The 27435-nt window shown below is 60.0% G+C and overlaps 2 protein-coding genes across 14 annotated transcripts in view; one reads left to right on the top strand and one right to left on the bottom strand.

Moving 5' to 3' along the window:
* WDR45 (WD repeat domain 45) overlaps positions 1-5045 on the bottom strand; it is a 30124-nt gene extending 25079 nt beyond the window's left edge. Inside the window, exons 1-9 of one of the 13 annotated variants that reach the window (XM_074937892.1) lie at positions 4745-5045; positions 4591-4654; positions 3898-3977; positions 3099-3193; positions 2291-2427; positions 2165-2207; positions 1945-2007; positions 512-626; positions 77-233 (exon numbers count right to left, since the gene is read on the bottom strand). In XM_074937892.1, the coding sequence (XP_074793993.1) occupies positions 77-233; positions 512-626; positions 1945-2007; positions 2165-2207; positions 2291-2427; positions 3099-3193; positions 3898-3977; positions 4591-4654; positions 4745-4837 (847 nt within the window). In that variant the 5' untranslated portion in view covers positions 4838-5045. Of the gene's footprint in view, positions 1-76; positions 234-511; positions 627-1944; positions 2008-2164; positions 2208-2290; positions 2428-3098; positions 3194-3871; positions 3980-4590; positions 4655-4744 lie in introns of those variants that run through there. The other 12 variants (XM_074937893.1, XM_074937895.1, XM_074937897.1 and 9 more) reach the window with 12 other exon arrangements.
* A 2954-nt stretch (positions 5046-7999) lies between these two features.
* Positions 8000-26701, top strand: ITIH6 (inter-alpha-trypsin inhibitor heavy chain family member 6). The gene is made up of 16 exons (XM_074937888.1): positions 8000-8436; positions 9295-9502; positions 11315-11632; positions 14061-14215; positions 14870-14980; positions 15137-15384; positions 17509-17678; positions 18275-18391; positions 21868-22039; positions 22798-24291; positions 24540-24566; positions 25112-25141; positions 25364-25414; positions 25503-25616; positions 25864-26244; positions 26339-26701. The coding sequence occupies exons 3-16, from the start codon at positions 11540-11542 to the stop codon at positions 26566-26568; spliced, it is 3393 nt and encodes a 1130-aa protein (XP_074793989.1). The 5' UTR covers positions 8000-8436; positions 9295-9502; positions 11315-11539; the 3' UTR covers positions 26569-26701.
* The last annotated feature ends 734 nt before the right edge of the window (positions 26702-27435 follow it).

Raw genomic sequence — 27435 nt, 5'->3', positions numbered from 1 at the left:
GACGCTGGGCTCAGCATGGGCAGAGGCCCCTGCTCCCAAGGGCTGCTGGTTCACAAGGCACCGCGGGGTGGAGCACCTGTGGGTGAAGTGGACCAGGCTGACTGCTTCCTCCTGCGTGCCCCCCAGCTGGCCCCACCAGCATCTCCAGGGGCACTAGTGTGGTGGGACAGGGCCTCTGCAGCTGCCGCCTCATTGTACTGGCTGGTCCAGGCTGTGGGGTCCTTGCTCTGGATCTGATGGGCAGAGAAGGAATGGGGGCTGGGACAGCTGGGCTGCAATTTCCCCCCTCCCTCCCAAGCCTACTTGGGCACCAGCAGCCCTTAAGGGACACATGTCGACTACCCCCTGTAGGAGACCCTCCAAGCCTCAGCCCCTTTGGTTGCCCAGGGACTATCCTCCTAAGCACTGCCCCATGGGGTTTTAGCCCTCATCCTCCTATCCATAGCCCTATGGCCCCCTCTGAGTGACCCCTGCCCCCAGCCCCCTGGGGCTAGCCCCTAACAGCATGTACCTTGGCGACAAAGTGCAGGATCTGCATCTTGGAGGTCTCCTTGGTGGCCCGCAGCCCCCACTGGAACTGAAACTCTGCCAGGTCCGTGTTGGGCATGCGGCTGTACTCCAGGTACCTGAGGGGTCGGGGCATGGGGATCAGCGACCATCAAATATTCACACACACCCCCACTCTGTCATTGAGCCCCCATCCTCCCTCGGGGCTCTCTCCCCACCCTCATCCCCACTTCCTCCATATGACCACAGTGACCTGCTCCCAGCATGGCAGAGTGGGTACAGCACTGGGGTGCAGACATCGGTGTTCTAGCTGGTCCACTACTCCCTTCCTCTCCCTGTGTCTGTTTCCCCACAGTCCGCGGGGGGCGCAGGCTCCACCCCCCACTGCATCTCCAGAGCCCCTGGGGCCAGCCCTCCTCCCCCTCCCCAGAGGGAAAAGGGCTTGCTTGATCTCCCCAGCTGCCAGAGAAAGGTAAAGGGCCAGCCCAGGCTGCATGTGTCCCTGACACCTGCGGGCACAGGGAACTGTCCGCCTGCATGGCAGGGCAGCAAGGTCCTCAGCGGCAGGGTATAAATGGCCAGGCCCTGGGCTCCGCTGGCCCTGCGGGATTCAAACTGCCTGCCCCATCAGGCCATCCCAGCACCTCAGACTTCCCAGAGACTGCCTGTGGCAGGGTAGTCACCCTGCCATGCTTCAGAGGGCTTAAAACAGCCCTCAGTGAGGGCTGTAGCCAGAGGAAAGCTAGGCTGATTGAGGGAAGTAGCCACAGGTGGGGCCATGCCCCAATCAGGCCACAGCTGGCCCTATAGGAGGGCTGTTAGCCAGGAGCTGAGACAGACTCTCTCTAGCTACACAGAGAGAGGAGGACCTGGCTGCCTGGGAAGCTGAGGAGGGTACCCAGGGCAGGGCAGGGCAGGGCAGAGCAATGCTGAGGAATGGCAGAGGGAGCTGGGGAGCTCAGCCTAGCAGAGCTCCAGGCTGCAGGCCGAGGTAAAGGCCCACGAAAGGATCCTAAGGCTGCAGAGGAGCAGCCCAGACCTAGACAGAGGCAGCTGGTCCGACCCCCCTGGCCAATGATGAGTGGTACAGACTGCAGTCTGCCCCAGGGAGCGGGGGTTAAATGATGACTAACAGTAGCCACTGAGGCAAGGGAGGGATAGGGGGTTGGGGGTTCCACTGGGAGGGGAGAACCAGACTGGGGGGTACTACCAGGGGGCAGAACCCTAATCTAGAAGGGCACTGGGGTCTGGGAGGGGCACAGGGCCAGCGGCAGGCGAGACACCAAACGGCAGAGGGCATTCTTGACTGAAAAGAGCTAATTCCCTGGACAACCAGCAGGAGGCGCCACAGGGTTCTGAGGCAATGTCACCCCAGGAGTCCTGGCTCCCCCACTGCCTAGCTCTAACCACTCCCCTCCCTGACAAGCCCAAACTTACTTTTGCTGGACAAATTCCACAGTCACCAACTCCCTGACATTCCCAAAGACCTCGTGTCTCTTTCTGGAAGGGTTGGGGATAGGAATGTGTTAAAGGGGTAGGGCCTCCGGGGGGCTCACTGGCTGCCCCACTCTGCAAGCTGCTCCATTGGCTGTTTGATGCACAGAGGGGGAGGAGCCTATTGGGGATTAATCCCTGGTTTCCCAGACTCCACACCTACCCGGGTTCAACTTGCAGTTTCTTCAACATCTCCCACACATCAGCTGAAAGGGCAGAGAGAGCCTGTCAATCAGAGGCAGGGCCCTCAGGGAAGGGGCGGGGCTCTCAGGGAAGGGGTGGGGCTTACACTCCTTAGCAGCATTGCCCTTCATATAGATGAAGCTGAGGATGACAGTGAGGAGGCCCAGCTTCGCCGTGCGATCGTCCCTGCAACGCACAATGGGGGTGTCACTCACCCAGGGAACTCTGCGGAGGACTGGGGATCTGGACAAGGAGGTAAGGGGTTTAATGGCAGAGCAAAGACCCCGCTCAAACCTTCCAGAGCTGGGGGAAAAAACCCAGCATCCTAGCTCCCAGCCTCCCCCACTGGGGATAGAACCCTCCCCGAGCTGGGGATAGAACCCAGGAGTCCTGCCTCCCAGGTGCCTCCCTTGCTGTAACCACTAGAGCCAGGGATAGCCTATAGATCTCCCAGCAGACCTCCAGCTGGGCATGGACACTGCAAGGCAGTCTTCTGGCCACTAGGGGGCAGGGGAACAATGCAAGGATGACAGGTTTCAGAGTAACAGCCGTGTTAGTCTGTATTCGCAAAAAGAACAGGAGGACTTGTGGCACCTTAGAGACTAACCAATTTATTTGAGCATAAGCTTTCGTGAGCTACAGCTCACTTCATCGGATGCAGGTGATGAATCCGATGAAGTGAGCTGTAGCTCACGAAAGCTCATGCTCCAATAAATTGGTTAGTCTCTAAGGTGCCACAAGTCCTCCTTTTCTTAATGCAAGGATGGGGGCATTCAGGGATCAGCCATGGCAGTTTTTAGGGGGTGGGTGGAGTCTAATGACAAGGATTAACCCTTGAGGGCTTGGAAGGCTCCCAAGAGGAGGGGGATCTGTGACAGTGCCCCCCCAGCCAACCGGCCTCCTCCCTCCCTTACTGTTTCAGGTTCTCCCCATCCAGGCGTGGCAGGTTGCTGACCAGGATGTAGATGTGATGCTTAGTGTCTATCTCCACCAGTTGCAGCCCAAACACCTGTGCGGGGGAAAGGTTAACTGCACAGAGGCATGGGATGGGGAGTGGAGTCTTGTGGTTAGAGTAGGGGGGTGCAGAGAGCCAGGACTACTGAGTTCTCTCTTTCAGTGGCTATTAGCCAGGCTGGGCAGGGATAGTGTCCCTGGCCTGTTTGCCAGGAGCTGGGAATGGGTGACAGGGGATGGATCACTTTGCGATTCCCTGATCTGTTCATTCCCTCTGGGGCACCTGGCATTGGCCACTGTCGGAAGACAGGACACTGGGCTAGATGGACCTTTGGGCTGACCTAGTATGGCCATTCTTATATTCTCTCTCGGACATTGGGAAGGGAGTGATATCTAGGGGCTAGAGCAAGGCGGTCTAGGAGCCAGGACTCGTGGGTTTTATCCCTGACAAAGAGGTAAGTGAAGTTTAATGGTTAGAACAAGGGGGCTGGGAACCAGGACGCCTGGGTTCTATTCCTGACATTAGGAGGGGAGGGGCAAGAGGAAAGGGCTGCAACATAAAATAGCCAAGACCGACCCAGCACACCAAGGCAAACGGAACGGTTTTGAATGATGTTTAAAGATCGCTCAGTTGAAAGATGGTCCCTCGTGCAGGAGGGTGCCCCCTACCGCCTGGCACTGATGGGCAGAGGAGCCCCTGCACCCCACCCCACAGCACAGCATCCCCTAGCACCTGGCACTGCCATAGAAGAGCACCACCTGCTGGAGGGTCCTGCTGGCTCGGTTAATGATCTCACAGTAGACCTCTTTGTAGTCTTTGATGACGTTCTTCAGAATATCTACAAGGGGGAAGAGGGGGAGCCCTGTTACAGCCATTCCAATGGTTCCTAGCACCCCCTGCTGGCAGGACAGGGCCCCTGCAGTGGTAACCCTCTAACCCAGCAGGGCCAGTGGCAGAACTGGAAATAGAACTCGGGGGTCTAGAGCTGTAACTTCTTAGTGACTGTTCCAGTGACATCCACCTCCTCATCAGCTACCTCCTCCTGGGGATCCCATAGCCTGCATTATGGGGATTCAAGTCGGGTCTCTGAAAGTTTCAAACCTTGCTGGTGACTGGGGAATCAGGACTCCTGGGTTCCATCTGCAGCTCTGGGAGGGGAGTGGTGTCTAGTGGTTAGGGCAGGGGTGGCTGTGAATCAGGACTCCTGGGTTCTATCACCAACTCTGAGAAGGGAGCACAGGGCAGTGACTACAGAAAACCTAATCAAAGCATATAGATGTGGCACATGCAGTGTGAAAAGCACCTTGCCTGAATCCTGACTCTGCTGCTTCAGAGACCTGGGTTCAGACTGAGTGGGAAACAGAAGTGGCCTCAGGGATCCCCTCTGCTAACCTGAAAGGGGCTGTGGAACCCCCACCCCAAACTCCGTGACCATCTAGCAGGCCTCTTACCTGCCCGTCTGAGGGGGATTTTCTTCTGATCCTTGATCAGCAGGAATTGCACCAATTCACTCACCTGCAGGGGGAAGACAAGCTGTGTTACAAAAAACAATGGGGCTGCCCTGGGAGAAGAACAGGCTCCCATGAGCCACAGAGGTCCCCCCACCTTCTGATCCACTTGAGCCTCTGAGAATCTCTCCAAGTTCTGTTGCACCTGGCTGGTGGTCTGGGTCTGGGTCAGTGCGTAGTCCTCCTCCATGGCCACGTTGTCTGCCTGGGCAGAGGCGGAAGAGGATCAGAGCAGAACGGGGAGGGTAGGGAAGGGATTTGGGTGCCGGAAACTCTCTTTGCTAGGATGGAGAGCTGGCTAAGGGAATGGGGCAGGGAGCCTTTCCCCTCTAGGGGGTGTCCGCTTCCACCTGGCTTCTGGGTCACGGAGTGGCTGGGGGCGGAGGGGTGAGGAATGGGGCGTGGGGGGAGTGGCTGGCTGGGGGAGGGGCACAGCGGAGGGGAGTATCCCCAAGGCAAGCTCCATCCCTGGGAGGGGCCAAGCCCCTGACTGCACCTCATTTGGGCCATCACTCCCAGGCGGACCCTCTGCCCTGTGGGTATGGCGAGGACAGGAGCAAGGAGGGGCTGCTAAGGGGGGCCGGGGTGCAGCCTCTGGCTCCTCCTCCCCACGGCTGCCCCAGTGGATCCCAGCTCCCAGGGAAGGGGTAGCCAGGCCCCTGCTCCTGCCTCTGGGCCCGCCCCCATGCCAGGGGGGCTTAAGGTCCTTATCTGCCCCCAAGCACCACCTCAGGGCCCTGCTGTCCCATCAGAGCCCCTCAGGGGCACCCTGTGACTGTCCTCACTGCCTGGCCCCCTGGGAGCTCCCGCCCAGCCCCAGGGGCTCCCTCTTCCCTGGGACACCCCCAATGCCTGGGGCTCCACCTCATGCTCCCCCCAGGGGTTTCCCCAGCCCCCTCCCCCTCATGGGCTCCCCCAGCCCCCTCAGGGGTTCCCCCAGCCCTCTTCCCCAGGACACCCCTAATGCCTGGGGTTCCCCCGGGCCCCATCCCGCTCCCCTCAGCACCCCGACCCGAACGACCGCGCCCCCCTCGCGCCTGCGCCGCCCCGTGCGGCGAACGGCCACTCCCCTCCCGCCCCCGCCCCCGCCCCCGCCCCCGGCCCCGTGAGGCAAACGGCCACTCCCCCCCCCCGCCCCCGCCCCCGCCCCCGTGCGGCGAACGGCCGCTCCCCTCCCGCCCCCGCCCCCGGCCCCGGCCCCGTGCGGCGAACGGCCGCTCCCCTCCCGCCCCCGCCCCCGGCCCCGTGCGGCGAACGGCCACTCCCCTCCCGGCCCCGCCCCCGCCCCCGGCCCCGTGAGGCAAACGGCCACTCCCCCCCCGCCCCCGCCCCCGCCCCCGGCCCCGTGCGGCGAACGGCCGCTCCCCTCCCGCCCCCGCCCCCGCCCCCGGCCCCGTGCGGCGAACGGCCGCTCCCCTCCCGCCCCCGCCCCCGTGCGGCGAACGGCCGCTCCCCTCCCGGCCCCGCCCCCGCCCCCGGCCCCGTGCGGCGAACGGCCGCTCCCCTCCCGGCCCCGCCCCCGCCCCCGTGCGGCGAAGGGCCGCTCCCCTCCCGGCCCCGCCCCCGCCCCCGGCCCCGTGCGGCGAACGGCCGCTCCCCTCCCGGCCCCGCCCCCGCCCCCGGCCCCGTGCGGCGAACGGCCGCTCCCCTCCCGCCCCCGCCCCCGTGCGGCGAACGGCCGCTCCCCTCCCGCCCCCGCCCCCGCCCCCGTGCGGCGAACGGCCGCTCCCCTCCCGCCCCCGCCCCCGTGCGGCGAACGGCCACTCCCCTCCCGGCCCCGCCCCCGTGCGGCGAACGGCCGCTCCCCTCCCGCCCCCGCCCCCGGCCCCGTGCGGCGAACGGCCACTCCCCTCCCGCCCCCGCCCCCGGCCCCGTGCGGCGAACGGCCACTCCCCTCCCGGCCCCGCCCCCGTGCGGCGAACGGCCGCTCCCCTCCCGCCCCCGCCCCCGCCCCCGGCCCCGTGCGGCGAACGGCCACTCCCCTCCCGCCCCCGCCCCCGGCCCCGTGCGGCGAACGGCCGCTCCCCTCCCGCCCCCGCCCCCGGCCCCGTGCGGCGAACGGCCGCTCCCCTCCCGCCCCCGCCCCCGGCCCCGTGCGGCGAACGGCCACTCCCCTCCCGGCCCCGCCCCCGTGCGGCGAACGGCCGCTCCCCTCCCGCCCCCGCCCCCGCCCCCGGCCCCGTGCGGCGAACGGCCACTCCCCTCCCGCCCCCGCCCCCGGCCCCGTGCGGCGAACGGCCACTCCCCTCCCGGCCCCGCCCCCGTGCGGCGAACGGCCGCTCCCCTCCCGCCCCCGCCCCCGGCCCCGTGCGGCGAACGGCCACTCCCCTCCCGGCCCCGCCCCCGTGCGGCGAACGGCCGCTCCCCTCCCGGCCCCGCCCCCGCCCCCGCCCCCGTGCGGCGAACGGCCACTCCCCTCCCGCCCCCGCCCCCGGCCTCGTGCGGCGAACGGCCGCTCCCCTCCCGCCCCCGCCCCCGCCCCCGCCCCCGCCCCCGGCCCGAGCCTCGTACTGCCAGCACAGTGTGGCGGTTGGTTTCCAGTCACTGGGGGTGGGGTGGGCGCCCTTCCCCCACGCGTGGGCCATGTCATGGACTCCTAGGCCCGCCCCCTACAGGCCTCGCCCACACCTGCTCCTCTCCCCGCCCCCTATAGGCCACGCCCACACTTGCCCCTCTCCCCCGCCCCCTACAGGCCACGCCCACACCTGCCCCTCTCCCCCGCCCTCTACAGGCCACACCCACACCTGCCCCTCTCCCCCGCCCCCTACAGGCCACGCCCACACCTGCCCCTCTCCCCCGCCCCCTACAGGCCACACCCACACCTGCTCCTCTCCCCCTACAGGCTACGCCCACACCTGCTCCTCTCCCCTGCCCCTTACAGGCCACACCCACACCTGCTCCTCTCCCCCTACAGGCTACGCCCACACCTGCTCCTCTCCCCTGCCCCTTACAGGCCACACCCACACCTGCCCCTCTCCCCCACCCCCTACAGGCCACACCCACACCTGCTCCTCTCCCCCTACAGGCTACGCCCACACCTGCTCCTCTTCCCTGCCCCTTACAGGCCATGCCCACACCTGCTCCTCTCCCCCGCCCCTTACAGGCCACACCCACACCTGCTTCTCTCCCCCGCCCCCTACAGGCCACGCCCACACCTGCCCCTCTCCCCCGCCCGCTTACAGGCCACACCCACACCTGCCCCTCTCCCCCGCCCCCTACAGGCCACACCCACACCTGCCCCTCTCCCCCGCCCACTTGCAGGCCACGCCCACACCTGCTTTTCTCCCCAATGCCCTCAGCCCCATTGCGGTTGCAGGAGCCCCCCAGCCCTCCTGGGTCCTCAGCCCAGGGCCCCACCCCCACGATAGCTTCAGGGGAAAATGAGGTGACACAGAAGGGGGTGGGATGTACCCCAGAGCACAGAACCCAGGAGTCCTGGCTCCCAGCCCCAGGATTCCCCCTGTAACCATCAGACTGCACTCCCCTCCCAGCGCCAGGGAGAGAACCCAGGAGTCCGGGCTCCCAGCCTCTCCTCCCACAGCCGGGCTGATTGACCCTGTCGGGGCTGCAGGGGAAAGGCCACCTGTTGCCTCTGCTGGTGTGAGCCCGGCGGCCGGTGGGCAGGTGAAATAAGGAGCGCACTGTGTGAGCGATGGAAGCAAAACCAGGTCAGGATCCGCCGAGCTGGGAGCCATTTCACCCTAGACCCACGACGGGCAGTGTTCTCCAGCACCCGGGCGCAGGTGGCATGGGCCTTTGCTACACCTTCCGTTGGATCCCCTGGCACAGGTAGCTCCTGTGAGGATCACCCCCCTCGTGCCATCTTATTCCTGGCATGAGAAGAACCCTCTCAAAACAACCCATTCCCCGTCCTGACCCCAGCAGAGAGCGTTATCAGAAGGCTGACGGGTGATCTGGAAGGGGACCCAGGAGATTGGGAGGAGTGTCTCCAGGTGCCTCAGTTTCCCCACCTGTCCAATGGGTTGAAATAACCTTTGGCTATTTAGGTGGTCAGGTTTGGGACTGTCTCTAAGTGTGTGTATGTACAGTACCTTGCATGATCAGGCGCTGCTTTCAGTTGGGGTCTGTGCAGCACCGGGCACAGTGAGGGCACCCAGCTCGGTAAGCACCTGGCACAAGGGGCACCCATTGGTGACGGGCATCTGTGCAGCACCTGGCTCAATGGGGGGGCCCTGCTCTCGGTCAGGGTCTCTGCAGTGCGTGGTACAATGGGAGCCTCATTTCAGCTGGAGTTTGTGCCATGGAAATGCAAAACATTTGGTCACCAACCCCCTGGGACTAAAACCTGGGTATTTTCAGCCTGCACAGCTCTGGTTTGGGGTGAGTTCCAAACCCGCCGCTCGGATAAATAACCAAGACACCAGGACAGGCATCACATTTTCCCTGTCAATGACTAATTTCTTTCACGGCTCCGGGTCGTTCCTTCCAGCCTCCTTCTGCTTCTTTCCAATTCCCCCTTTTTTGTGGCTCCAGAATCCTTGGTTTTGTTATTTTGACTTTTTCAAAAAGAAAGAAGAAGCCTTTTCACTGAACCTTGGCCCTCTCGTCTTTGGCAGAGGTTGATGTAAACAGCCGCGCCGGGCCAAGAAAGGATCTGGCTCTGTATTTGTTTATTTCCTTGCTTAGCTTCCACCACCTGGAGGGATCGGCACAGCTCTGGCGGGGATCTCAACGCTGCAAGGAGCCACGGAGGTCTTCGAATCTGACCTGGGAGACATGGGCTGGGGAATGTCCAGCATTTATCCTGGGATTGCGCCCACTGCTTCTGATGGATCTGCCACACCCAGTCCTGATTTAAAGACATCAAGAGAGGGGCAATGCACCCTGTCCCTAGGTGAGTTGTTCCAATGATTAACAGCCCTCCCTGGTAAAAATCCGGGCCTTCCCGCTAGTTTGTTTCTTCCTCCATAGAGGGATTTGTTTGTGTGGGTCCTACAAAAAGTAATGCCCCTGGCTTTAGATCGTTTTAAAAAGACGTTGCTATGGTAGAAATGCCCCCACCTGAGCTCGGGGCCCCTGTTACGCCAGGCACAGTGCTGCACAGATACCCCCAGACTGAGATTGGGACCCCATCGCACCGGACACTGCACAGACACCCCCTGACCAGGATCAGGGCCCTGTCGCACCGGGTGGTGCACAGACCCCGCCCCTGCTGAGATTGGGGCCCCTGGCACAGACACCCCTTGCTGAGATTGGGACCCCATCACGCTGTCCCAAAGAGCTTACCATCCAGACAGCACCCAATTCCCAGTTCTGCCACAGAAGCCCCGTGCCTCAGTTTACAATGGGGATCAGAGCTGCGGGGCTGGCCAGAGTGGAGAGGAAGGGTCGGCCCAGAGAGCTGCTTGAGGGGGCCAGGGCCTCGACTTGGTGATGCTGAATGCAGCCCTGAGAAATTGGACCGAATCTTCACCAAGAGATCAAATCATCCAATCCCGCCCCGACAGCCCCTGTAAACTGGCCCAGCTCACCCCCACTCAGCAGGCACCTGGGATCTATGGACACCCGTCTGTCCAGGGGCTGGTTACTCCAAAGAGAGCAGCTGTGGGATGCTCTGGAGAAACAGATAGCCCTTCACCTCCAGTTTGCTCCTGTCCCAATCCAGACCCCCGAGGAAGGGGGCAGGATTGGGAGCTGGCTATGGGAGTGGGGTCTAGTGGTTAGAGCAGGGGGATAGAAGCCAGGGCTCCTGGGTTCTCTCCCCGGCTCTGGGAGGGGAGTAGGGTCTAGTGGTTAGAGCAGGAGGAAGCTGGGGGGCCAGTCTCCTGGCTTCTCTCCCTGGCTCCACCAGTGACCCAGAGAGCAGAAGGGCCAGAGCCAGGAACAGAACCCACGTGTCCTGGCTTCCACTCCAGCCCCGCCAGCCACTAGATCCCAGTGCCTCCTCTGGGCTGGGTGATTAGCATGGTTAGCTCTATGGAGTGCCGACCTAGCCAGAGCTCCCAGCGGAGAGAAATGCTGCATGGCTTCCCTCCCTCTCCATTGCAGCCAAACCCAGAATCTCCCTGCGGCCGGCCTGGCTTGCATTAATAACAGCGCCCGGAGTTTTCTCCACACCTGAGCCCCTTTATGTCTTTTGGAAATCAGCGTCACAAGAATGACCCTGTCAATTCTGACGTTCTCTGGCTCATGAACTTGAAGGGTCTCCAATAGCCGGTCCCCTGTCCTGGGGCTGGATAGGAGCCGGCGCCCCTTAGAGGGGAAAGGCCCCATTCCCCACCTCCCTGAGCCAGCCAGTTCCCACCCTAGGGCTTGACAGCGGTGCCCCCTAGAGAGGAAGGACTTTCCCCTAGTCATCCAACCTCCCTCCCCATTGTGGGGGACAGTCGTCTGCCCTGTGCCTTACAGGGGGGCAGACTGGATGATCCCAGCTGTCCTGTCTGGCCCCATGGGAAGAGACGCCCTGATGGATCACGGGGATGTAACTGGTGTGAAATCCCGCTCAATAAAATCTCCGTGGCTCCTCCAAGGAAACCCGTCACACCTGCAGCCCTTGAGCCAGGCTGATTCCTGGCCGTGGAGTTCAGCCCAGCCAGGTACGCGGAGCCGGCTCCTTTTCCGCTGGCCTCCCGTTCTTCAGCTCCTGGGCTCTGGCTCCTGTTGACCCTTGCACGGGCTTCCTTGCCTTTTTTCCTTTTTAACCCAGGGCACGGACTCGCCTGAACATTTTGTTTTCATTTCATCTTACGGAGGGGAGAGCGAAGGCCTGGCCTCCCTCCAGCCTCCGAGGGGCGGACAATCACAGCTTGTGTCCGCATGAATGCTGCATTGAGAGGTGCGGGGGGAGAAAAACCCGTGAAGCTTTAAAAAGTGCGTCCAAAAAAGAGATCTCGGAGGTTGGTTCTTCTTGGCGGAGCTGCGGGGACGCATCATGCCAATGCTGAGACAGCTGCTGCTCCTTCCCTTTGCTCTCCTAATGTGCCTGGAACCTCTACCCAACACCGGGCACCCCCGTATTCCAGAGGTGAGGCCGTTTGTTTTTCCCCCCCTTGCTAAGTTTTGGGGTCTAGTGGCTACAGCAGAGGACGTGATACCTAGGGGCCCTGACCGTGTTGTCATCTCCAAATCACAATTGAACCTCACGTTCTCTGCTCTAACCACTAGAACCCACTTCCCTCCCAGATCCAGGGTTAGAACCTGGGAGTGCTGACACCCAGCATCCCCGCTCTAACCCACTACACCCCACAGCCCTCCCAGTGCCGGGGAGAGAACCCAGGAGTCCTGGCTCCCAGCCCCCCTGCTCTAACCCACTAGACGCCACTGCCCTTCCAGAGCCGGGGAGAGAACCCAGGTGTTCTGATTCCAATCTAGTCATCTAACCACTCTGATCCCGTCTCCTGCCCCTAGTCAAAACTCTTCTTGTTGCAACACCTGTGGTTAAAGTCTGCATCAGTTGGGCTGGGTCACTTGGGGGTCACTTGTCTCTAGATCAGGGGTGGCCAACCTGAGCCTGAGAAGGAGCCAGAATTTACCAATGTACATTGCCAAAGAGCCACAATAATACGTCAAAAGAACAGGAGGACTTGTGGCACCTTAGAGACTAACACATTTATTTGAGCATAAGCTTTCGTGAGCTACAGCTCACTGAATGCGTCCGATGAATGCATCCGATGAAGCGAGCTGTAGCTCACGGAAGCTTATGCTCAAATAAATGTGTTAGTCTCTAAGGTGCCACAAGTCCTCCTGTTCTTTTTGTAAATACAGACTAACACAGCTGCTATTCTGAAAGCAGTAACATGTCAGCAGCCCCCCATCAGCTCCCCCACCCCATTCCCAGCACCTCCCACCCACCGGCAGCCCTGCCGATCAGCATCTCCCCCTCCCTCCCTGCACCTCCTGATCAGCTGTTTCGTGGCGTGCAGGAGGCTCTGGGGAGGAGGGGGAAGGAGTGAGGGCATTGCAGGCTCAGGGGAGGGGGCAGGAAGGGGTGGAGTGGGGGCAGGGCCTGTGGCAGAGCCAGGGTTGAGCAGTGAGCCCTCCCCCCGGCACATTGGAAAGTTGGCGCCCGTAGCTCCAGCCCCGGAGTCAGTGCCTAGACAAGGAGCTGCATATTAACTTCTCAAGAGCCGCATGTGGCCCCGGAGACACAGGTTGGCCACCCCTGCTCTAGATTGTAAGGCAGATGCTGGATCTTTCGGTCTGTTCATCCAGCACCTAGTGCAGCATCAGACTGATCCTGATTGAGCCCTTCTGGTGCTACAGTAATATGGGTGTGCACTGCTGAAGATGGGCGGAGGAGAGAAAAGAGCCAATACAAATTAAAACCACTGCTTTCTGCCAGTGGAAAGAGAAGCGGGTGTGTAGCTGGGGTCTGGCCCCATTGACTGTAATGGAGGTATGGCCGATGACTTATGAGGAGAGGCTGAGGGAACTGGGGTTATTTAGTCTGCAGAAGAGAAGAGTGAGGGGGGATTTGATAGCAGCCTTCAACTCCCTGAAGGGGGGTTCCAAAGAGGATGGAGCTTGGCTGTTCTCAGGGGTAGCAGATGACAGAACAAGGAGCAATGGTCTCAAGTTGCAGTGGGGGAGGTCTGGGTTGGATAGTAGGAAACACTATTTCACTAGGAGGGTGGTGAAGCCCTGGAATGGGTTACCTAGGGAGGTGGTGGGATCTCCATCCTTAGAGGTTTTTAAGGCCCGGCTTGACAAAGTCCTGGCTGGGATGATTTAGTTGGGGTTGGTCTTGCTTTGAGCAGGGGGTTGGACTAGAGGACCTCCTGAGGTCTCTTCAAACCCTGATCTTTTATGATTCCATGACCCCAGCTGGGGATCTCGCCCCATTGATTCCATGGAGCTATGGCTGATGGACACCGGCTGGGGGTCTGGTCCCATTGACTCTAATGGAGCTATGGCCAATTGACCCCAGCTGGGATCTGGCCCCATTGATTCCATGGAGATGGACAACAGCTGGGGTCTGGGGCAGAGGCGCTGGGTCTCCGCTGTAGCTAAGCAGGGCTCCCCCTGGAACACAGCCACTCCTCCGCGTGCTTCGTTGGGTGAGCCCCAGACTCACGCAGCTGCTGCCTCAGGCCCAGAGCCCAGAGCAGTGCAGCCAGGAATCTCCCATTTTGCACCAACGGAGGGAACTCCGTCGGGGGCTGGGGGGATTTTGCTCGGAAAAAGGAGCGAGATCAGGCAGGTGTCATAGCGGAAGGGCCTGCTTCCGGAGTCCTGGGGCGGCGGGAGAATGTCAGCTTCGATTTCAATAGAAAGAATGAATTTTTAGTTCTTGTGCGTTAGAGCGGGGCACCGGGGGGGTGTCTGGGAGCCAGGACACCTGGCTTCTCTCCCCAACTCTGGAATGAGGCCCTCCGGGCACACCCCCTTTCAGCCAGGGGCAGGGCAAGGCTCTCTGGAGTCACCTTCCTACACATCCCTGTTTCTGTGCCCAGCTCACCATGGCCAGCTTCTCCATCCGCTCCACCATTGTGTCCCGCTATGCCTCCACCCGTGTTCGGACCGACCTGAGCAACCCCCACGCCGAGCCCAAGGAAGCCATCTTCGACCTAGACCTGCCCGGCTCGGCCTTCATCTCCAACTTCACCATGTGAGACTGGGATGGGTCCCAGCCATGCAAAGCCTGCGGCCACACCCCCACACCATGGGGATGGCAGGGGAAGGGGGTTTGGAAACGTGTTTCCGTGGGATCCAGGGATGGAGGGGGACTGGAAGGGACAGAGCAGTGGAGGAGAGTGCAAGTGAGATAGATTAGATAGAGGGGTGTGTGGGGATGGGTGGCTGAAGGATGGATGGAGGGGTGGGGATGAGGAGGAAGGGAGGGATGGGTATGGGTGGTTGGAGGGTGGGGATGGGGATGGATAGAGGAGTATGTGGGGAAGGATGGAAGGTATGGGAATGGAGAGACGGTTGAAGGGGTGGAGGTGGGGGTGGGGATGGAGGGAGGCATGGAGGAGTGGGTATGGGTGGTTGGAGGGTGGGGATGGGGATGGATGGAGGAGTATCTGGGGAAGGATGGAAGGTTTGGGAATGGAGAGATGGTTGGAGGGGTGGGGATGGGGATGGAGGGAGGGAGGCATGGAGGGGTGGGGATGGGTGGATGGAGGGGTGTGTGGATGGAGGGATGGGATGGGGATGGAGGGTCCCCAAAACCAGGTCTGATCAAGGAGACCCACCCCCACTGTCTGTTGCTATCAGGCAGATTTAAGGCCATGTCCCATAATCCCCCTCTCTTCCATCTTAGAACCATCAACAATAAACTCTATGTGGCTGAGGTGAAAGAGAAGCATCAAGCCAAGAAGATGTACGACGAGGCCCGGAGACAGGGCCAGACAGCGGCTCATGTTGGCACTAGGTGAGACCCCGGCACCTAGTGGCTAGAGCGGGGCACTGGGAGCCAGGACTCCTGGGTTCTCTCCCCGGCTCTGAGTGGGGTCTAGTGGGTTAGAGGAGTGAGGGCTGGGAGCCAGGACTCCCGGGTTCCATCCCTGGCTTTGCCCCCCGCCCCCAGGGATCGGGAGACGGAGAAGTTCCGGGTCTCCGCCAGCGTGGCGGCCGGCAGCCAGGTGTCCTTCGAGCTGAGCTACGAGGAGCTGCTGCAGCGGCATCTGGGCAAGTACCAGCACGCCGTGAGTGTGCGTCCCCAGCAGGTGGTGGGGAACCTCACCGTGGAGGTGAGCATCTCGGAGCGCACCGGCATCGACTACGTCCACGTGCTGCCCCTCCGCACCAGCCGCCTGCTCACCAACACCTTGCGAGGTACACACGGTTCACACCTCTGCGAGCGGTCGGCTCAGGCTCTCTGCACACTCAGGCAGGCATGGGTGCATCTGTCACATTTTTAATCTTTTCCTTCAACCCCGTAACCTAGAAACTTACTCTTTTTTTTTTTTTTCCAACCTGGTAGCCGGGATTCTGCTGCAGTTCAGTGGCCAAGAGCCCTGGCGCGTTTGTGACTGTTCCCCGGTTACTCAGGATACAAGTCACCTTGTTGCCATCTGCCTCTAGCAACAGGGAATCTTTCTGGTGGTAGCCACTCCAGCACTCCCCTCTGGGCTGGGCCAGCCCTAACTTTGCCTGGCAGCTTAACAATAGTGCACCCACTCCCTGAGTTCTCCTGCGTCATCTCGCTCCTGAAATCCCCAATTCTCAGCCCCCTAGGTGGAGCGTGCTCCAGTTTACTAGCTTTCCCCCACCCCCCATGTAACGCAGGGCACATGTGGGCACTTCTTGAAAAAGGTTCATTAAAGTAAGACTCAAGAGTGAACTAGAACCAGTGATGGAAATAAGTGGGGACCAAACTAGATCCTGAAACCCCAACCTGGGTCTAGACTTATGGATCGCTCCCCCTCCTAGTTAACCAAGTGGGATTTCCCCCCAGGTCGGCTGGAGCGTTTCTCGCCGCCCTCCGCGGCGTGGGGCACTGCTCACTGGCTGGTTCGAACTAGAGGAAACGGAAGATTCTCTGTAATCTGGAGTCTTGACATCAAAATTTGAGGGCACCAGTAACTCAGCCAGGGGTTCTGGCTTCTTGCTGGTGTGGGTGGGGGAGGCCCTGAGCCTGCAATGTGCAGGAGATCAGGCTGGTGACTCTGATGGTCCCTGAGAGGTGACGTGGGGGATTTTGCCTGGGATAATTTTGCCTGGAGTTTGCCAGGGATAATTTTGGGAGGGAGCAAGGCAGCTCAACTGGCTGATGGGTAACGCCCTCTGCTGATACATTTCTCCTCCAAGCCCAGCCAACCTGCTTTCAGTAGGAACATGTTGGCCCTTAACTGTCACCCGTTCGAATGTCTCGCAACGGTTCCGAGGCCTGACGAGTTACGAGCTTTCTGTAGACACCTCCCGTGAAATACCCTGCCCGATCTAGAGTCGCAGATCTCGAGGCCAGCTGGGCTTGTTGTGACCATCTCGTCTGACCTCCTTTGTAACACGCCAGAGAGCTGCCCCAAATCACACCTAGAGCAGGGCTTGCAAAAAAGAGATCCTGTCTTGATGGAAAAGTCGCCCGTGCTGGGGAATCCAGCACACCCTTGGGAACCCACTCCCATGGTTATTGACTCTCACTGTTAAAACTGAGACCTGATTTCCTCTCTGAATTTCTTGCTTCAACGTCCAGCTGTTGGATCGGGTTAGGCCGCCCTGTGCTGGATCGAAGAGCCTGTTGTTAAATATTTGTGCCCCGTGTAGGGACTTCTAGTGGGGATCAGGGCACCCCTTCGCCTTCTCTTTGTGACGCGAACTAGATTGAGCTCTGGGAGTCTCTCGCTCTCAGGCCGGTTCCCTATCCCTTGTATCGTTCCCGTGGCCGTCCTCTGACCCCTCCCCAATTTATCACCCTCCCACTTGAAGTGTGGGCAGCAGGACTGGACACAGCAGTCCAGCCGCAGCGGTTGCACCGGGGCCAGATCCAGAGGGGAAAGCTCCTGCTCGAGAGTCCCCGGTTTATACAGCGTTAGCTCTTTGGGCCCCCGCGCCGCACTGAGAATTCCTGTTCCGCTGATTCTCGCCCACGACCCCCAAGTCTTTTTTAGGTCGCTGCTTGCCAGGAGAGAGGCCCCCAGCCTGTAAGGCCGGCCAGCATGCCTTGTTCCCAGAGGGACGCATTTCCACAGAGCCACGCTGTTCGCCTGCGCCCAGCGGCCACCCAGCTTGCTCTGTATCCATGATCTGGCCCTTCCCTATGTCCCACCCCCTCCAGTCTTGGCATTTCACCAGAGAGGATTTTCTGTTTCCTTCCAGGACATTGAGGGAGATGGGCTGGGGGTGGTGGAATGAGTTGGTCGGGTCTGTGGGGAGAACTCTCAGGGCAGGGGCCCATGTGCCACGGGGTCCCCGTCTCCCAGCCTCCGTCCAGCCCTGATGACCACGGCTTCTCCGCAGGGGACGCCGATGTGCCGCCCTCCACCCGGGTGGAGAAGGGGAGCCACTGCGCCTGGGTTGTCTTCACCCCCACCCCGCAGGAACAGGTGGCTTTCTCCAGCTCAGGCATCCTGGGGGACTTCGTGGTGCAGTACGACGTGGCCATGCCAGATGTGGCTGGGGATGTGCAGGTGAGGGGTGGCTGGAGCTGAGACCTCACGGCCGGGGGGGAATGAGGGCCAGGGAGTAGAGAACAGGGAACAGCCCACAGGGGAGGGGGGCAGATAGACACGTCTGGGGTGGAGGGAGGGGCATGGGGGGGAGGGATAGATGGGACGTGTGGGATGGAGGCAGGGATGGAGCATGGGGGGGATGGATGGACAGGGTGTGAGGGAGGAGGGATGGGGTGAGTGGAAGGAGGCTGGGAGGGGACAGTGTGTGCGGGGAATGGTGGACTGTGGGTGGGAGGGAAGGAGTGTGTATGGGGAAGCAGGGAGGGGATGGTGTGGGGGGACGGATGAGGCATTGGGGGTGAAGGGTGGGGGGGCGAGGGATGGAGGGCTGTGGGCGGGAGGGAAGGGGTGTGTATGGGGAGTCAGGGAGGGAACAGTGTGCGTGGTGAGGGATGGATGCCCAGGCAGAAGGGTGCATACGGCCCCCACACACAGGCACCCGCTGCCTGTCCCATGGGTTCCCCTCGCTGCCACACCAGCACATGGTGGGTGTCCTGTGCCCTGGGCAGCCGCAGCCTCAGCCCTTCAGCCCTGCACCCTTCCCTCTCCGGCAGATCTACAACGGCTACTTCGTTCACTACTTCGCTCCCCGCGGCCTGCCCCCCATGCAGAAGAATGTGGTGTTTGTCATCGACATCAGCGGCTCCATGCATGGCACCAAGATGAAGCAGGTAAGAGGGTGGAGATGCCAGGGGGAGATCGCCCATAGACCAGACCAGTGGGGAGGGGGAATCTGAGCAGAGGGGAGGGGGCAGCCAGGAGATCTGAGCTGGGGGGACAGAAAAGGAAGCACCCACCCCCACAACAGCAGGCCTCCCAGGACATGGGTCAACATCCATGCAGATGAAGCCATGGTCTAATTTGCATATCCATCAGCTCCTTTAGACAATTATCCAATCCACCTCTCTGCTCCATCCCCCTCAAATCTGTCAGCTCCGCATTTGAACAGCTCCGCGTTTGAAATGCCAAATTTCCATTTTCTTTCGGAGTTGAGATCTCGAAATTTGACACTGGCTGGAAATTCTGAAAAAATTCCAGGCGTTAACACTGGCTCCTTCGTATCTGATGGCATGGAAGCAATCTAAGATCTTCAGTATAACACAGTGGAGGATAAATATAATACAGAGCTCATATTTCTATGTATGACATCGATTTCTATACGGTCTAACAAGATCCAGTGGATGGATGTTGAAACGGGACAAATTCAGACTGGAAATAAGGTGTAAATAGGAGGGGAATCACCCACTGGAACAAGTGACCAAGGATTGTGCTGGATTCTCCGTCACTGGCAGAGGTTCTTCTGAAAGCTCCGCTCTAGGAAGGATTTGGGGGCAAATCTAGATCTAGGGCAAACTAGATCGCAAAGGCATGAAAACCCAGGAATCTGACTCTTCACATTCAGATGAGTGTAAGAGGTGGGTGAAATGATTGGGTTTAATAGTTCTTGAAAGATGTGACCAAATTCGGCCAATTGTTTCAGCTGGGAAAAAAATGCAAAATAGTCGACTAAGTGTTTTGAGGTTTTGTTTTGAAATTTAGCTGGGTTTGTTCATTCTGAAATATTAAAACAAAATGTTTCGTTCAACCCAGAACCCTTTTTTCCTGAATTTTTTTTGGTTCAGCCTCCGAAGTGAAAAATCAGGGATTTGCTGAGTTCTAATAATAATAGAAATGGCTAAAGGAAATGAAGGGATAAAGTCAAAATGAAACATTGTTGAAACGCTTGTTTCATCATTGTTGAAGCAATATACTATGTTAAATCCGCTAATCCATATAAACTAAGAGAAAATACGTATCGGGGTGGAATCCTATTGCAAACAAACATCGCGAATGTATAGAGTGCCTGCCTGGTGAAACGAAAACAAGACTCCTTTTCCCCAGTGAGATTTTTTTGGTGAAATGAGGAAGTTCAAGAGGCCGTGGAGGAAAAGAAAAGGTGTTTAAAACTGTGACAAGCGATGCTCCAACCGCAGGATTTTTCAGTAGTGGAAAAAAGCCAAAAGGATATTGAAGAAAGAGGTGGCAGCTGCTAACGCTAAGGCTGTGGAAGGCTTATATACCCATCTTGAAACAAAGGAGAATGAGAGAAAAATACACAGACTGGCAAAGCCCCACAGTAAGAGAACTAAAGACACTGGTGAGATCAAAGTCATTAAAGATGAAACCAGAAATACGTTAATCAATGAGAAACAGATTATAGAAGGGTGGAGAAATTATTTTGAAAGGCTTATGAATGAAGAGAACCCAAGAGAACCGTAGAATCACAGAAATGTTGGGCTGGAAGGGACCTTAAGAAGTCACCAAGTCCAGCCCCCTGCACTGAGGCAGGACTAAGTAAACCTAGACCATCCCTGGCAAGGGTTTGTCCAGCCTGTCCTTAAAAACCTCCAGTGTCAGGGTCCACAGCCTCCCTCGGACGCCTGTTTCAGAACTTACCTACCCTTAGAGTTGGAAACATTTTCCTACTATTTAATATAAATCTCCCTGGCTGCAGATTAAGCCCATTGCTTCTTGTCCTACCTTCAGTGGACATGAAGAACAACTGATCAGCGTCCTCTTTATAACAGCCCGGAACCGATTTGAAGACTTATCAGGTCCCCCCTCAGTCGTCTTTTCTCCAGTTTTTGTAATCGCTCCTCAGAGGTCAGGTTTTCTAAACCTTGTAAGTCACCCCAGGGGCTGGCGGCACCAGTCCTGGAAGAAGAAGTTGCACAAGCTTTGAGCACCAGGAAAAATAGCAGCAGATCAGCAGAAGTATGGAAGTGCTGGGGCACGTATGACTGCTTTTATTGGCACAGCCGTTTAATGGCATCAGGACTGAGAAGATGCCTGCTGCCTGGAGGACGTCCACATTCCTACCAATATTTAAGAGAAAAGGAGACATACAAGACTGTGGTGAACTCATAGACCTCATGATGAAGATCTGGGAGAAAGTTATTGATAAGTGACTACGAAGAGAGTGGTAAAGGGCAGTGATAATCAATTTGGATTCACGCCAGGTGAGTCAACGATGGACGCTGGCTTTGCATTAAGATTGGGGGGAAAAGGGAGAGAAAGAAGAGACATACCCTGCACGTGGTACTCATCGCTCTTGAGAACACTTATGACCGCGTTCCGAGGGGAGTCATCTAGTGGTGCAGGAGAACGAAACCAATCCCTGAAGACTACATCCGACTCCTCCAGAACACTGCAGTGGTGCTGCAGAAACTGAACCATGTCGAGCTAGAGGGGGAGTACGTCGGGGCTTGGCACGATGCACTCTTTGGTGCTCGATGCGTCCAGAGGATGGCACCCTGCTGCGTCCCTTTTGCAGATGATGGAGGGCTCGTGTGGCAAAGAGGAACCGGAAGACCGTTCAGAGATGGATGTGCATGCTTGAACGAAATGGATTGAAAATCAGCCAAAATAAAACAGAACATGGGGTCTGTAGAGTCAGTGATACCTTGTAGTAAAACAAGACTGTGCTCACGTGTGTCAGAGCGACAAGGTGGGTGAGTCTTATCTTTTATTGGAACAACTTCTTTGAAAGCTCGTCTCTCTCCCCAACCAAAGTTGGTCCAATAAAAGATAGGGCCTCGCCCATCGTGTGTCTCTGATATCCTGGGACCAACGTGGTGGCTACAACACTGTGTCGATGTATGTGCATATGTGAGATATAACATACCCAGGACACACGTGAATATAACGTGCTAGAATTGTAGATCTGCATCCGCTCATATACATAAAATGTGACTGTCCCATTATAATGTATCTAATTATAGGGGTATTTGATATGCACAGATTAGGTGTCACTCTATAAATAAAATGTATATAGCCTCTCCTGTTTTCTGTAATGGGAACTGAGGGTGTCTATGGTACAGAGCGAATTCTCTCTCTCTAGGTAGAATTCTGGGTGTGAGGGTGTCCCCCATACACATCAGCATGTGTTTGTGTAGAGCATAGCACACGTAACGCAGATCATTGTAACGCCACCCCACGATGAAACAAAACGACAGAGCCAGACCGATTGGTGCCCCCTTTCCCCGTTGAAACCCTCACTGAAATCCACCCCTTCCACCCTGTCCCTCCAATCCCGCCCTGCCCCCCACCTCCCCACCCCCCAGATCTCCCCCAAGCAGGGTCAGCCATGCTGCGTTTCTGCCCCCAGACCAAGAAGGCCATGTACATCATCCTGAGCGACCTCCACCCGGACGACTGCTTCAACATTGTCACCTTCTCCGACACCGTCCACGTGTGGAAGGCCGGGCGCTCCATCCTGGCCACGGCCCACAACGTCCGCACCGCCAAGGACTACGTCCACAGGATGGAAGCTGATGGATGTGAGTCACTGCTGGGGGGCTCCTGCAGCTGGGGCTCCTGCCCCGCTCCCCACGGTGACCCCTGGGAGTTCCCCCCCACAGCCAGGGCTCCTGCCCCACTCCCCACAGGATGCAGAAATTGTACTGTATTAGAAATTATCATAACACAGTGGAGCACAAATCAGTAGAAGGAGTGGGGTCGGGTGGGCTAGAGGGGTGTCGGGGGGCGGGGGGGCTGGGAGCCAGGACTCCTGGCTTCTCTCCCTGGCTCTGGGAGAGGAATGGGGTCTAGTGCGGGGTTCTCAAACTTAACTGTACCGCCACTCTCTTCTGACAACAAAAATTACTGCACGACCCTAGGAGGGGGGACCAAAGCCTGAGTCTACCCAAGCCCCCCCACTCTGGGCATGGGGGCCAAAGCCCGAGCTCCCCCACCCTGGTGCCCTGATGACCCCATTCAAAGGGGGACGTGACCCACTTTGGGATCCCAACTCACAGTTTGAAAACCACTGGTCTAGTGCTTAGAGCAGGGGGGCTGGGTGCCAGGACTCCTGGGTTCTCTCCATGGCTCTGGGAGGGGGATGGTGTCTAGTGGTTAGAGCAGAGGAGGCTGGGAGCCAGGACCCTGGGCTCTCTCCCCAGCTCTGGGAGGGGAAAGGGGTCTAGTGGTTAGAGCAGGGGGGCTGGGAGCCAGGACGCCTGGGTTCTCTCCCCGACTCGGGGAGTGGGGTTCAATGCAAGGCTGCAAATCCAGATCCTTCTGCCTTTTCCCTCCTCAGGGACCGACATCAACAAAGCCCTGCTGGAGGCCGCCTCGGTGCTGAGCCAGAGCCCGCCGGAGCCATCCCCCCGGCGGATCCCACTGCTCATCTTCCTGACGGACGGGGAGCCCACGGCGGGCGTGACCTCAGGCACTCGCATCCTGGCCAACGCCCGGCAGGCGCTGGGCGGCTCCGTCTCCCTGTTTGGCCTGGCCTTTGGGGACGATGCTGACTACGGGCTGCTGCGGCGCCTGGCGCTGGAGAACCGGGGCATCGCCCGGCGCATCTACGAGGACGCCGACGCTGCCCTGCAGCTCGCCGGCTTCTACGACGAGATCGCCAGCCCGCTGCTGTCCGACGTGGCCCTCTCCTACCGCGACGGCGCAGACCTCACCCGCACGCTCTTCCCCCACTACTTCCGGGGCGCCGAGCTGGTGGTGGCCGGACGGCTGGCCCCGGGGGCCACTGAGCTGCACGTCCAGGCTGCAGGCCATGGGCACGTCGGGCCGCTGAGCCTGGAGAACGATATCTCGGCCAACGCCACGGAGGCCGCCCCGTTCGGCTGCTCTCCAGACCTGGGGCAGATCGGGCAATTCGTCCAGCGCCTCTGGGCCTACTTCACCATCCAGGAGCAGCTCCGGGCCCGGTTCCACTCCAACGACACTGCCGCGCGCCGGCTGCTCGCTGAAAAGGCCACCAACCTCTCGCTGAAGTATAACTTTGTCACGCCTGTCACCTCACTGGTGGTGGTCAAGCCAGAGGAGGAGGAGGAGAGTGCCACGGCTCGGGCCACGCCAGGGGCTCCTGTCACACCCCTGGCCACCATGGCGGCCCACCATGCCAGCAAAGCTTCCAGAGTCATGCCCGCTCTGGGGGCCACATCCACCTCGCTGCCTGGGAGTGCCACCAAAGCTGCCGCAGGCCTCCCCAACCTAGCCAGAGCCATGCCCGTCCCAGGAGCACCTGCCACGTCCCAGGGCACCTCCAAACTAGCCCGAGCCACACCGACACCTGGCACTGCCCCGGCCACGCCAGCTCCTCCCACGGCCCACGGTGTCACCAAAGCAGCCAGAGCCACACCCGGAAAAACACCCAAAGCTGGGAACCCCAGGGCCACAGCTCATCTGCCGCCGAGCCCAGGATCAGCCACGGCACCCCCCTCCAGCCAGCAGGAGACGCCCCCGCAACCGGCCACCAAGCGCCAGCCACATCCCAGAACAGAGAGGGCCCCCTTCTCGTGGGACACAGCGGCTCCCATGGTCCGGACTATCACAGACGCCTGGACTGGCAACAGCACGGCTGCCCCCCACCACAGGGCGGAGTCCGAGGGCTCCTGGGGCACACCAGGCGCCGTAGGATCCAGCCCACCTGCCGCCGACCTCAGCCAGTGGCTGCTGCTGTTGCCGCCCGCAGAGTCAGAACTGCTGTCGGCAAAGGATGTGGCCGAGGAATCCGTGGAGTCCCGCCACCCGCCGGCCGTGTACAGCTTTGTGGTGGCCAAAGGAGAGAAGGGTGGGGATCCCATCCCCCCCCCCCGCTACCCCCCAGCCCGTGCTCCCCACGCCACCCACCTCTCCCGTGGCCGGGATCCCTCCCCGACTCCCCCCCGGCCTGTGCTCCTCATGCTGCCCCCTCCTTACCCACCGGGATCTCAGCCTGATCCCCCCGGCCTGTGCTCCCCCGCCGTCTGCCTCCCCCACTGCCGGGATCCCCCCTCCCAGAACTGCACGGATGTTCATTCTGGCTCTCTCTCCCTACAGGTGTCCTGGATTATGAAGACTACTCAGGTAACCCCACAACCTGGCCCACGCGCTCTCTCCTGGGTGGCGTAGCCAGGCAGGTTGTGGGGAGGGGTCTACCAGCACGCTGGCCCTTCAGGGAAATCCCACTCGGCCTAGCTCTTTAAGACCAGGACTTCTGGGAGTTGTAGTTCCTGGGGGCTGTGAGCAAGGCCTGCTGAGAACTGGGCAGGTCCTTTTCCCTGCCACACACAGCTGCACTGAAGCCTGAAGGGGCAAGGCAGGGATTAAGGGGTGGGGCTCTGAGATGACACCCCAACCCTCCAGGACATCACTTAGCAATTGGTTCAGGCTCTCTGCAGACTCAGGCAGGCACTGATCCCATTTTCCACCTTTGCTCCCCAACCGTGAGAGCTAGAAACTGAATATTTTTTTAAACTGACCGCTGACATTCTGCAGCCACTATGAGTGGGCTGGAGCCAGGGTCGGGGGCATGGTGCCAGCATCCAGCCTCTCACGCTAAGCAAGTCAGCTTTGCCATTGACTGCCAGATGGCCTCACACCCCCACCCTGACTCTGCCTTTCCCTTCCAGACCTGTCAGAGGAACGGGACGGTGACACAGGTATGTTTCAGGTCTGGGCCTGGGTGAGGGCAGGGGGAGACTTGGCAGTTTCCTGTTGGCTCTCAGCCGCTGCCCGTCGTGGTCGCTCTGGGCTCTGCCAGGCCTGGCCAGCGGGTGCCCGTGGTGCTTTGGAGAGGGAAGAGGATGCCCAAGGATCGGGGTGGGGGGGGAATGCTCCATCACCCAACTGGCTGTAACCCTCTCTTCTTCCCCCGCCCTTAGATGGCATGGCAGACCTGGCTGGTGCCAGATTCTTCACTTTCTCCTCCTCAGGTAAGGCTGCCCAGACACCCAGGTGATGTTTGGGGGAGGGGGCAGCCTGGTTCCCCCCCCTTACTCCACCCCTTGTTCTGCCTTGCAGTGGATGGAGACCCTCACTTCGTGGCACGACTGCCCGGCTCCCCTGAGACGCTGTGCTTTACGCTGGATGGGCACCCAGGAGACGTGCTCCAGCTGGTGACAGACCCCCCCAGCGGTGAGGCCCCCACCCCGCGGCTCAGCGCCCCAGGGGAGGGGAGCGGGGGCTGGTGGTTAGAGCAGGGGGGGCTGGGAGCCAGGATTCCTGGGTTCTCTCCCCGGCTCTGAGGTCTAGCGGGGGGGATCCAGGAGGAGGTCCCGGGGCAGCTGTGGTGCCATGGGGACCGTGGGCCGAGTGATGGGGAGGAGACGGGGATCCCTGACAGCTCAGTGACTGCAGCGTGGCCTGTGCTCTCTCCCCGCAGGCCTGTCAGTCCACGGCCACCTGGTTGGCGCCCCGCCACGGCCGGGCACGGCGGATCGGCCACGCACCTACTTCGACACCATCACCGTGCTGGTGGGGCCTCCCCAGCTCCACTACGTGATCACCGTGACGCTCCAGGGCGTGGCGCTGTGGGGGGAGGGGGCCCTGGATCTGCCCTTCGGCCGCCCGGCTTGGGTCAGCCGCCCCGGGCTGGGGGTGCAGGTGGGGCCGGGCGCCAACACGACGCTGCGGCTGGGCGCCGGGCTGGAGTTCATGGTCCAGCGCCATCGGTACAGCCACCCCAGCCGCCTGCAGAGAGACCACCTGGGCTTCTACGTGCTGGACGGCAGCGGGCTCTCAGCCCAGGCCCACGGGCTGCTGGGTAAGGGGCTCCGGGCCCCCCTTTCCCTGCCCCACTTGTCCGGCCGCCAGGGGGCTCCCCCCATTCACCCTGTGTCCCCTCTCGCCCCCTGCAGGTCAGTTCCAGAACGCGGCCATCCGCCTGCAGCCAGGCGCCGGGGAGCAGCCCGCCCGGCTGCAGAGGGGCGGGGCCACGGTGCCGGCCACGCGGGTTACCAAGCTGCTGAAGGACTCGCCCCTGCCGGCCCACCAGGCCCCCTGCTGGCTGGTGAAGGGCGGCGACGTGCAGGCCCTGCTGGGCGGGGCCTACGGCGCCTTCGTGGTCCCCCATCCGCTGGAGGCGTGAGGCCAGGGGGCGTGGCCTGGGCAGGGTGGGGGCCGCCCCGTGTCCCGCCGCTGAGACTGACCCCGCAGCCGGGCAGGACACAGCCGCCTGGGCCCTGGTCACGGCCACGGCTTGTGGATTTAAGGTGGAATCCTCCTTCTCCCCCCTCCAATCGTGGATTTAAGGTGGAATCACCCCTCCCCCCCTCCAATCGTGGATTTAAGGTGGAATCCTCCTTCGCCCCACCCCTTCGGATCATGGATTTAAGGTGGAATCCTCCTTCTCCCTGTTTCCTGCAGTTTGTGGAGTTCACAGGGAATTCTCCTTCCCCACCACGTGGATTAAAGGTGGAATCCTCCCTACCTGCCATGGGCTGTGGATTGAAGGTGGAAGCTCCCCCTGCCCAAAACACTTGATGAATCAAGGTGGATCCCACCTCCCCGTTAATGGACATGGGTCCTTAAATTAAGCTGGATTTCCTTCCCCAGTGCAATGTGGTGATTTAAGGTGGAATGGATACGGGTTTTTGATGTAAGGTGGATTTTTCTCCCATGTAAGTGTGCGTGATTCATCTGTTCAGCATGGTTGCCCCCATGATATGGGGTGTAGGTAATTTAATTTGTAAGGTCAATTCTAACTACAGTTCTAGGAGAATCTTGGCTCGAAGGGGGAATTTTCCCAGCTGGGCAGCCCTTTGGCTGAAGGTGGGAGTCCTAGCTGGCAAACACAGCTCAGGAGGTTCAGGTGGAAGGTCACCATCTGGTGCACACACAGCTGGCAGATTTCACATGGTATTTCCCCCGGTGGCCAGCTCACAGATGTAAGGTGGACCCTCCCCCGAGGGCCAGCATGCAATTTAAGGTGGAATTCCCAAGAAGGCTAAAACAC

Source organism: Natator depressus, chromosome 23 (genome assembly GCF_965152275.1).
Source record: "Natator depressus isolate rNatDep1 chromosome 23, rNatDep2.hap1, whole genome shotgun sequence".
NCBI lineage: Eukaryota > Metazoa > Chordata > Testudines > Cheloniidae > Natator > Natator depressus.
This window is presented reverse-complemented; position numbering and strand designations above follow the sequence as displayed.